Consider the following 11958-nt stretch of genomic DNA (forward strand, 5'->3'; position numbering starts at 1 on the left):
TTTGTGTATTCAGATAGTTTATTGAGTGATAAAATATTACAGCTAGAACACTTCCTTGCAAAGTGTTAGGTTTTGCCAGGGGGAAATAATACGTCATTTTCTCCTGGCTGTGCCAAATTAATTAGCATTCCAGTCATATTGGTCTTGAACATGTTGAAGGAGACGTCCAACAAAACAAACTCTTGGTTCGGCTTGATAAATTATCGAGCCATGTGTCATGTCAATGGCTGGAAAACTAGACCACTACCTCAATTTAAAAGTTATAAAACATAAGACTTTCTTCCCCACCAACTTTTTCACATTCGAGGGATGTCGATAGATATAAGAATCATCTTTATATGACCTTCCAGCATCCATTATGTAACTAACACCAAACTTCAGACATTTCGTATGTCTATGCAAAGCTCACATGCACAAGACCAGTTCTTATAATAAACTGAACCAACTACAACCTCACTGGATCACATTGATAAAAACGACCATGTCAGTTGAGACAAGGATTTTATATTTTTACTCCACCCCAGAATAGGAGTGGAATCATTAGCATAACATATTCATAATATTCAAATCAAAACACCCCTAATATTATAATGCTACAGAAAGAAAACCAGATTATCAGAATTATATACATGCGCACAAGTGTTGAAGGATGGGGTCAAATACTAGTAATTCAATTCCAACTGCCAATGCATGAAGTGTCCTTAAAAGAGATATGAGGCAGCTTGCTGGATAACAAGAGACATCTGACTTGAGTAGTCCCTGCATGCCAACACAACATGCACTTGCACAGCCATGAATTTGTATGAAATTAAAAGCAATCGTGAAAAGTTTACAACGCATAATCACATGCAGCAAAACCCTAAACCACCGCAAAGAACACAATGTTACATACAGTGGTCACTTCCCTAGAGAAGCCCAAACCAATTGACAGCACTTAGTCACTTCCCTAGAGAAGCCCAAACCAATTGACGGTACTTGGTCACTTCCCTAGAGAAGCCCAAACCAATTGACGGTACTTGGTCACTTCCCTAGAGAAGCCCAAACCAATTGACGGTACTTGGTCACTTCCCTAGAGAAGCCCAAACCAATTGACAGTACTCGGTCACTTCCCTAGGGAAGCCCAAACCAATTGTCAGTACTTGGTCACTTCCCTTGAGAAGCCCAAACCACTTGAAAGTACTTGGTCACTTCCCTAGAGAAGCCCGAACCAATTGAAAGTACTTGGTCACTTCCCTAGAGAAGCCAAAACCAATTGACAAGACCCGCTGTATTTATCTATATATAATTCTAAACCCAGAAGAAATCCATGCAGAGTTAATAAAAGGGTCAACTGCTGGCTACAACTAAAGAAGACTGTCCACAGAAGCGCTTTGTAGTTGTAGCACGGACTTAACATCATGCAGACTGAGGTTGAGGCTTTTAATGAATAAACACAATGAGTCGTGCTAAAATCAAGACTTGTCCCGGTTCACAGTGTTCTGCAAATGAACCGGATGTACTTCAGATAAGCTCGTCAATACTGAGGCTAAAAATAATAATTCTGTACAAAATTTGATCAAGAATTAGCAGTGAAATGTTTCGCACGATTAAAAAATTCATTAACTTGCTTATAAATCTACTTTTTTCTTCTCGTACTCCTCTTCTTCTTATATTTACAAATAAATTCACACACTTGGCTTGTCGACACAATGGCTATCAATCAATGCACAAGATCAACAATGTTTTCATTCATATTTGTTAACCCTTACTGGTACAGACACGCTGCAAACTTGGAAACATTTGCGACCGCCTATTTCGTGCTTTTGTGAAATAGCAACTTTAACATACCTCTAATTTAGCATTTTTACAACCCTGTAACAGCAATTTCAACTGAGATTTGTTTTTCTCAGACATAGAAATTTCGACAGTTTGTTCATGCGAAAATAAAAGCCACAAACATTTCTGGGTCAACAGTATTGTACATTGATTGACAGCAATTAACATGATCATTAAAATGTAGGAATTTGTTACAAAACGACCATGATATGTCACCCTGAGCTAGTAAAATAGTAATCTCTTTGATATGATGACCTCCCCTGTACGTGTAGTCCATTTCATCTTATTCAAATCAATTTCATCTTCTTTAAATAACACATATTAACTTAGGAACTTAACCATCGTCAAAACATAATTCATTCATAGATAAAGATATTGACCAGACAAGAAAAAGGGTTTGGGGACTGGCAAGGCATTACTCATGAATTCTCTCAAAAACTTAAGTAAGTAGATTGGCACTACCCGGCTTTTCATTACCTTAGTCACATTGATATTCAATATGACCCAGAAACTACATGTTGCCCCTTGAAAGGCTGATTTTAAAATGCACGATTAATTTCTTGCGGCACTTTTTTGGCACAAAAATTTGCTCAGGAGCGATTTATCTTATTGGTGTCTCACAGGTAAACTGTATTTTGAAAGATTCTAAAGGCAAACTAAGGACTCTTTAAGGTTAGGCACATATCACAGAGGTTAAAACCACATTCAGATGGATAATTTCTTCACATTGCGAAAATATGTTTAATTGAAGTCAACAGTTGCAGCTGTACGATATGTCTGTAATTGCAGGCCGAAAAACTCCCAACACCTTGGCCAGTGAAAGCGACATCTCACACAACTGAAACCTTGATATTTACCAACCACAAATCAGTGAATTTTCTAGTGGTAAAGCACATTAAATTTACAATCCCCGATCAGAGATGACGTCGACCAGAAATGACGTCGTTTGATCGCATTCAACTATAATATAAATCCATTAAACAGTAGCACTTATTTCATCAATTGGTGATCTTTTTTGGGCCGTGATCGGGGATGGTTCCAATTAAGCCTTTACCATATTGATTTCAAGTTGGTGATAAGATGTTTAGAGTTTACAGTATCATCAGGAATGCCAACTATTCGTCGAGAAATCATAGTGGCTCCATGAAGTTCTTGTAAAAATCAACTGTGCAGCAAGATGTAGTTGTGTGGATAGCGTTTCTGGACATTTCGTCAATGACGCGGTAACTTAAACCGCAGCTGGCCGCTCAATCATGCTATCTCGTGACTGTCCAACACCAACCCATCGCACTGAAACAATAAGCAACAACTTTGGAACTCTGGAAACAACAGCAACAACAGCAGAATAAGGACGCCTCCATTGGCAAAATCACTAAGTGACGGAACAAAACGGCCAGGGCTTGAATCTCTGGACAACCGCATTTGAGCCAATGCAGACGATTGATCTCTGGATGTATAGGTGGGTTTTAAGTTAGTGACAACCACCTTTGAGCCAACAATGGAGAAGAGATATCTCTGGATGAATATTGTGTAGGCTCACCTGGTACAGAAAGCAGCTCCTCTATTTTCAACACATAATCTTGTGCGTTCTTTGGAAGTTCATCGAAGGTCCTCGCGTCCACCGTTGGCTGCTTCCACCCTGGGAGAGTCACATACTCGACTTCAACAGCCTCCAACTCTGTCTGCAGTTCTGCAAAAACAATTCAATTCAATTTCCGAGCCTGAAATAACTTCATCAAAAGAGCTACTGTTACGATCTTGTCTTTTTTTACTTCTGTAGTGTAAAATGCACACACATTGAACAATTTAGACACTTGGTTGACTCTCCACCAGCAGGTGTTTAGGGAGAGTGGATACCGTCTGAAGGACACCGATTTTGGTCCTAGACATTTTCATAAAATTTGACCTCTGTAACTATGACAACTCTCGACCGACGACGCCATATTTCAGCCCCTCAGGATATTGATTGGCAGTTTTACTGTAGTTGAGCTCATGGAACACAGTACTGACCTGGATAATAATTCATCACAGCACCATTCAATTTGTACTCCACACCAATTTTGACCTCCTCAAACTCGTCCAAGATGTCCAGCTTTGTCAGGCAGATTCTGAAATTACGATTTGTAATTTAATAGTTGTGAGAATTTTTCATAGTGTCATGGTGCGAGAATGGGTAATGGAGATCATCAGATTGTGAAGTTGATTATCACTACCAGCCTTCAATTGTTGCTCAACCTAAACAAGTGGGTAAGCGATGACTACACAAGAAAAAACTAAATTCAAATTCGTCAGTTCTCTCAAGGAGCTCTACCCAACTACATAATCAAATCTTGTATTTTTCACTGTATAAGTAATCATCTGAGGCCAGACTGTGAACACTGTCGGTAATCTTACCCAGTGTATCCGTTGACCATGTTGGAGTACCTCAGAATCGGAATGTCTAACCAACCACATCGACGTCTGCGACCCGTCGTCGTGCCAAACTCGTGCCCCTTCTCTTGTAGGGTATTACCGAGATCCTGGGGAACAATGGGGTGTGTAGAGGTATGGAGCATAGCAGCATCAGAACACAATACAGGGCAGAAATTCAATTTTAGAAGGAGCCCCAGTTCAAAAATTTCTTTATCGGGGCTGAATTAGGCAATGGGCCAGAGGAGAGATCACCAAATTTCATTCCTGTTGTCAACATGACCCAGGTTTCTACGAAAGTGTTTTGGTCGTTCGAGTTGGCTGCATGGAGGTGTTATTTGAAGCTATGACAGGCAAATCACTTTTAACTAGAGATAATGCTTGTGACATGTTGTATCAAATGCAGGTCTCAAAGTCACCAACTACATTTTTAAGGCCACTCTGAAGGCTTTTAAAATTTAATACGGATTAGCAAGGAGAAGTAAGAAGACACTTTTTGCTACTTACATTTAACAATTCGCAAGGAAAAGCACCACCGCCTACCCTAGTGGTATAGGCCTTAACGACTCCGAAGACGTCACCTACACTACTGGGTGGCACGCCGAGGCCGGTACAGACGCCACCCACACTACAACTTGAAGAGGTCACAAATGGGTAGGTGCCTGCAACGAAAAAGGCGGATCACACTAGGAAGTAAAGGGAAGGTGACGAGCAATCTCGCACACAAGCTTGAGACTTTTCAAAACAAATGCCTACGTAATATCTTGAATATCTACTGGCCTAACACCATCAGCAATCAAGAACTGTTTCAGAGAACCAGCTGCGTACAAATATGCGCCAATATGGCTCCAAAGAGGCTTTAAAGTAAGTAAAGGGATAACTCTTGAGAACTCACCAAAATCAATGTCCAGCATTGTAGCATTGGCTCCTTCTACCAATATTTTCTTTTTCGTGTCCTTGAGAAGCGAGTTCATGTAACTCACAGTGTCTTTGGCCATTGGTCTCAACAGTTCTCGGGAATTCTGAAACAAGATCGACATGAAATAAAGCCTTTAGTAATGGTTGCACAGCAGAGGTCTACAGTACCAGGTAATTCATTCAGTGCCACAAGAGCAAAATCCCCTTCTCAGCCGGAAAGTTTCCAAGATTTGTTTGATTAACGGTAAACAGACCATTATTAGCAAACCCTGGACGCCAGGCTCTATTACAATCTAAACAGATCCTGGGAGCCAGGCTCTATCACAATCTGGCCTCATCACCAACTGCCACAGGAATGTTACATAACATTCCAGGGGTATATACAAGCTTTTTTCAAGAACTTCCTTTAGATTAAAGTCAATGACCTTTTAACAAAACACCATCTTACGAGACAGCAGACCACAGCACAAGTATGACTTACTTTCAGCTGTTTTAGTTCTCCCTCTGTGTCTATCGTTAGGTTGGGAAACAATCGTTTGTAGAAATTAACAAGGCCATGGTACCTAAAAGAAAAACCAAAACAGTCTATGAATAAAGAGGTGAACATCTGTAGTCTTACTAAGGAGTCAGAGGGATGAAGCTGTATTCTGCATACATGAACATCTGAAGGGTTTCCATTACCCGAACTCTTGTGCTGACACCATTGTAGATTGTTTTTAAGAGTGACAGACTCAACAGACTTCCCTATAATTGATTCTGTAATGTCTTTTGAAGACAATGATTGTATCAAATTGTCATCATGAGATATCAACGCTCATGTAATGTCGTGTGTGGCAACAAGGAAAAGGAGCCATGTTGATAGTGTCAATATCGACAGATCTTCAAGACATTGGGAAATACTTACTTTTCTGTGAAGGCATCAAAATCACCTAATAAATCGGCCACCCGTATACCATTTCTCATCGCCTGCAAATATAATTGGATGATGAATAAAATTGTAACTGTTGTATGGATACACATTGTTGGCCAGTACCATTTAACCCCCCCCCCCCCATCCCCTGGCAAAACAGGGTCTTACTTAGCCAAACAGAGCCAATCCCTTGTCGAGGTTGGCAGAATCCTTTCTTAAATATCAAGTCCAGACCACTTGAGCTAAATTGGCTTTTTATCTGGGCAATTTGTACTGTAGGAGGAAACTGGGTGACCCGGAGGAAACCTCAGCTGTCCAAGAGAGTTGACCTCTCCATCAACGAGAATACTGGCACCAAAGGGAAACGGAATGAGCGACCTCCGGTGGCAGGAGGTAATATCTCACCTTGGATGAATATGTCGGACCAATTCCCTTCTTGGTTGTACCAATTCTGAAACAGAAACAGCCAACATTCAGAACCACACTTTGACTGACAGCCTTTCTTTCACAACATGAAAACTACTAGGGTCATTACAGTTAAAACAACTTTTTTGTAGTGGTATTTTTTTATACAGCATTTGCCTTGAAGGGGTTAACTCGTGTTCTTCTTGAGACCATAGCTTGCTGAGGAGAATAGCTCTTAGAGTGCATTCCTTGTGATAGAGAACCAATCACATTACTGATTCAAAGCGTAGAGAAATTGGACTATTGATTTCCTTCCAAGCAAATGCCGTGCTAGAATATTGACAATCGTCGGGTACAGATTTCCTCCCCAGAGCTAGTCATTCGAATTAGATAGTTCATGCCACTAAGAGTAAATAGAACCTCCCTTAGTGGACACCTCTCTATCAACGACAACCTCTCTATTAAGGACACTAGTTTTGGTCCCAGATTGGTTGTTTTCATTCAATTTGACCTCTCTAATCAGGACACCTCTCTATCATGGACAACACTTGCCAGTCCTGAGGGTGTCCTTATTAGAGAGCTTCTACTGTAGTCTTGGCCACTTTTCAGTTACGCATATTTGAAACCACTATGTTTCAAAAATCAACTTGGGTAAATATTGTTTTATGCATTTTCCTGGTGATTGCTCACAAATGCTTCAATGGCTGCAATGGCATCAAGGCAATGTTCAATCAATGGATGAATTTTCTGCACTTCGAAGCAGTGGGTATTGCAATGCAAGAGATCCATTTACATAAATCAGACTTTGACTTAAGCAAGGAGCGCTGTGACTTATCACAAGATCTTTACGGCGTTGAGCAATTGTCAAGGGATCTGAACTGTCACTCGAGACGGATGCTAATTCATATCTGATGATAGAAGTACTTCCGGCTGAGCTACTGAGCCACTGAGCAATGAGCAGATAGAATTTTTATTCAGATTCTGATTGAATAACAGAGGGGTAATCTCCTAACCATCAGGGAATAGTCAAGTTGGGGGGGGGGGGGGGGTTTAACTAAATATTTCAGCTACAGAATAAAACTCACACACAGAGGAAGAGCTGCATACCTCTACCCTAAATATAATGTAATTCTATTACAAGTCACTGTGCATATTTCAATGGACCTGGCATGTGTAAGACTAAAAGGTCAGCCAATGTGTAAAACAACCCCTGATGTGTAAGGGTAGGCAGCTCTGATGCAGATGTTTCTCAGATTTGTGAAACAACGAGAGAAATATCAAATTCCCAAACTGTACTCGATCTCGAACATGGGGAGTCAGCTGCAACATTATTGGCCATGTTTCAGATGTAACATATCTGACTAGTTGTATGCAATTTCAGTTGACAGAGTCGATCAATTTCCTCCAAATACAAACAAGACAAGAATCAGACGACAGGAGAGTTTTTAATCTTGAGTGGAGATCTACTAAAACCATTTCAGCAACAAAATGTACCAGTAGTTTAGTGACCGTATTTCATTTGGTACCATGAATGAATTTAGACAAATGGTTTTCGCACATCTACACGCTTAGCGTTAAAAACAGACTAACTGGAATTTCACACAATTTCCTGTGAAATGAGAGATTGACTTACAATTTGTTTCCCCTATGTTGCTCTTGTGCACCATCTACAAGTTGATGGAAGTCAAAGACTGGAATGAAAAGACTACAATGTTAAAGATAGGATTGATATTATAATCCCAGGATTATAATGTATCACTATCATAACTAATATTAATATTCAGGGTATAAATCTTTCTTCTCTGTGTGCAGGTGGAGTACCAGTGTTCTGGATTGATTTTCACTGATGATTGTACACAAAAACTGTACAGGCATAAACCCGAATGTACTCAAGGGAAATTACCTGGGGCCATGACCTGAAAGGGTTAATTGCATTATTGAGCTTGCAGTAACCTATCCAGGGCATAAGTAATTTAGCACACAACAGGTAGGCCTAGTTCTCACATGTACACAAACAGACCCGCATTAAGTAGATATGAGTTTGAATAGAACAGGTTACTGGACAGAGCGTGCCTTGAATTTGAAATGAAAAATCATTCAGTCACTGAATCGACGAAGACGCTCCATGACTATGAGCGAGTATGGATTAAAGATCTATACTTGCTATTGGTAAAAACTTCGTAAACTTTGGCAAAACCCCCAACCAACAAAATAATAGTTCTTTTCAGAATGTTCATTAAACTCACCAGATAAAACCAGTTCCACTGATTGGCTTTATAGCATTTTAGATGTCAATAGACAGTAACCTTTCATGATGTAGATTGTTTGCGTCAGGAACCTCTAAACGAATTATCTTACCTAGATGTGCTCGGGTGGAGATCACAAGTCGCTCACGAAGATCGGTAATACCTTTGCCTTCTGTCTTGGCTATTTCCTCAAATAACCCAGGCAGATGTATAACTACACCATTTCCTGTGGAAGAAAATGCAGAGCAAAGGTTAGGAAAGTATGTGGATGCCGATAATAGACTCAACATTTTCTAAAGGAAGGGAAAAGAACACTGATGATTTCATGATGCAGTCTAATACTGATTTGACATGAAAATTGTGTTGCCCCAAAATGGTTACACAGGCTTCACTCAAGGCCAAGGCCCTGGTTGCACTTCAATGTTGCCTTCTTGCCCTCAAGACTTGACAAAAGGCAGAGATTACCTTCAAGCCCTTCTAGGACAAGTACTAGATTGCTTCTGGTACATGTACTAGATTGCTTCTAGTACATGTACTAGATTGCTTCTAATACATGTACTAGATTGCTTCGATTCATACATAGATCTAGCTATATCACTTTAATCTAGAGCAATTTACTGACATTGTTTTACTTTACAATAATTTAATTTATAATAAATATCAGTACAAAAATGCTTACGACTATGTAATCCTGCATCCCTCAATGGTGCAATTGGCCTTAGAACAGCTAGACAATTAACACATACTTTTCTTTACACCCCAGAGTGGAACTAATAATGCCTATACAGGATCAGCTAACATGGCTTGCTTTACACTCGTTATCAATTAACTATTCACGCTCAATTTATACATGCATGATATGTATGTAATTCATATCATGCATGTATAATTATAAATTAGTAATAGGATGAGCCCTTGTTGTATCATGAGTTATGCTAACATGTGCAACACTAGTGTTTAGCATGGTCTGTGCCAACACTAGTACCAGTAAACTACAACTGGCTAGGAGATGTGTGTATTCCTGGTATATTATCTGTTCCTCGACCGAATTCTGTCATACTCATAACTTGTCTCTCCCGTGAATGACTGAATAACAGCACAACTTACCGATGACAGACAAACAGTCCTTGTTGATCACACCACTGGGAAGAAGATGGAAGTCGTACTTCTTATCACCAACGACGACAGTGTGACCTGCATTATTACCCCCCTGAAACGAACAAGAAAACCTTTCTGAAGTCACTTGCACGCAAATTTATTCTGAATTCGGATTTGTTACTTTTCAATTTGCAGTTCCCCGCATGAATCTAACCACGAGGCTTTTTCGACAAAATTCAAAATGTTATTGTTTAGAATTAATTAGATGATGTCAAGGTGGGTGACCTTGGCTTACGGATCCTAACAAAACTTAAAACTGAACACTGCAAAAGTCATAAGGGGATTTATTCGAAACTGTTAGAAAGGGAAAGGCCTACAGTCAAAGCTGAGGCAAATGCCAAGGTCAGGCAAGGGTATATTCATGACACTGCCGAGTCATCACACTAACCCAGCTGGCACTGTGCCAGAACTGTTAGAGTACTGACTGATGCAATGTTGCTCATTATAATTTTCCAAATGGTCATACAGCTGGATCAGCCAGTGTACTGAGTGTTCTCCATTGCCCCTTTTTTGTCTGGTTGGCCAACATGTTAACAATAACATGCTGCCCAATATGCATCTTAGTGACATATGTATTATTATCGTATAATACAGTACAACCTCTCTATTACGGACACCCATGGGACTGGGCGTTGGTATCCGAAATGTAGGTGTCCTTAAATAGGGAGGTTATTATTGTCAAAAAAGTGGATTCATGTGTATGAACACGGGTCATGTATTACATATCCCATTTTAATTTTGATTAATTATTTCAAATAATTTGATGCCATATATATGCGAACTTGAAATTACTTTATTGTAATACCTTGGCGGTCATATTAATTTGCCAACACTGAGTGATATGTGCAGGTTGTGTTCGTATGCTACATAGTAACATACTACATAGGCCTAGACAGCGTACATCTTTATTAGTTGTAGTAAAAACTACATTGATGTCATGGAAATGACTAGGGCCTAGTAAAAAAACAGCGTACCCAACGTCGGGTACGACGCCGATGAAAAAATTGACAGCAACTGCACTCGAGTCAATCACTCAATGATATGCTACTGCTAGTGCCGAGTGGTGGTCCGAGGTTGCAGTAAATGTTAACACAACAGTTGAACAGCCTGAACAGGGACGAGACTGCCCATCGCTCGGAAATCTCATTTGGTTTTGGTCTGGGTCATAGTTATTTAACACAAAACATCAATTGCTCTGCAAACTGTAGAGATAATGTTTGTATACACACACACAGAACACACATGCACATCTCCACATGTATAATGTACTCATAACATACGAACATAATAGAAATCGGGAGAACATCATCATTCCAACTCACCTGACACCGACAAACGGCATTTGATTTCGTTGCTAATAAGTCAACTAACTTCCCTTTTCCTTCATCTCCCCACTGAGCCCCAATTACAACCGTGACCTTGCCCATTTCTTGTGTTTTCAGCTTTTTTGAGGGCATATCGCCGTTCACAACAGCAGCATGCGACATCGTAGCGATGTAAAGAGCGCGGGAAATGCCATGCGTGAAAAGCTCGGATAATTGTATCCGGAATTCCTCAAGCCGAGTCAGTGCGTGCAACTTGCTATACTGAGGTTTTTCGAGTGAAAAAAATATTTTTGCGGGAAAATTAAAAAGTAGGCGTGGCTTTTTCACAGGCACGTGATGTGGCACACATTAATAGGCTACACTACGCCTGCAGCGGAGGGGGGGGGGGGAGTAACGTCCCAGCCAGCGTCTTCCTATATTGTAACAGATGCCTTGGTTTTTGCAGGAAAATTAAAAAGTGTGCGTGGCTTTTTCACATGCTTGTGATGTGGCACACATTAGTAGGCTACACCACGCCTGCAGCGGGGAGGGGGGGAGGGTAACGTCCCAGCCAGCGTCTTCCTATATTGTAACAGATGCCTTGGTTGGGCCGGATGCTAATCATAGCCTGAATCGGACGGGCCTCCTTCGTAACAGAGTCGGTGGTGGGACAGCATCTTCCATTCCCCCATCAAGGCTGTGTGACCAGATATTTCGGAAGGGTAGTACAACTACAAGCCACATTTGTGATTTTGTCAATCGTAAAGGTTGATCAACTCCTGGTGAGGCTGAT

At 40.5% G+C, this 11958-nt stretch overlaps 1 protein-coding gene across 1 annotated transcript; it reads right to left on the reverse strand.

Moving 5' to 3' along the window:
* On the reverse strand, window positions 1-11368 carry LOC135484078 (adenylosuccinate synthetase-like). The gene is made up of 13 exons (XM_064765177.1): window positions 11184-11368; window positions 9811-9913; window positions 8816-8929; window positions 8091-8148; window positions 6458-6503; window positions 6047-6108; window positions 5624-5705; window positions 5120-5246; window positions 4732-4886; window positions 4210-4334; window positions 3826-3923; window positions 3356-3505; window positions 1-3105 (listed from the first exon to the last, which is right to left on the reverse strand). Exons 1-13 carry the CDS (start codon window positions 11346-11348, stop codon window positions 3044-3046), a joined length of 1347 nt encoding a protein of 448 aa, XP_064621247.1. The 5' UTR covers window positions 11349-11368; the 3' UTR covers window positions 1-3043.
* Window positions 11369-11958: the final 590 nt, after the last annotated feature.

This window comes from Lineus longissimus, chromosome 3 (genome assembly GCF_910592395.1).
Source record: "Lineus longissimus chromosome 3, tnLinLong1.2, whole genome shotgun sequence".
Taxonomy (NCBI): domain Eukaryota; kingdom Metazoa; phylum Nemertea; class Pilidiophora; order Heteronemertea; family Lineidae; genus Lineus; species Lineus longissimus.

What these genes read in the sequence shown, in the direction of transcription:
- LOC135484078 (XM_064765177.1), bottom strand. Translation starts at nt 11,348, where the DNA reads ATGTCGCATGCTGCTGTTGTGAACGGCGATATGCCCTCAAAAAAGCTG. An exon ending in ATGCCGTTTGTCGGTGTCAG is followed by an intron (nt 9,914 to 11,183) that starts GTGAGTTGGAAT and finishes TGTTCGTTTCAG; the next exon opens with GGGGGTAATAATGCAGGTCA. An exon ending in TTCCTTGCGAATTGTTAAAT is followed by an intron (nt 4,335 to 4,731) that starts GTAAGTAGCAAA and finishes ATTGTTCCCCAG; the next exon opens with GATCTCGGTAATACCCTACA.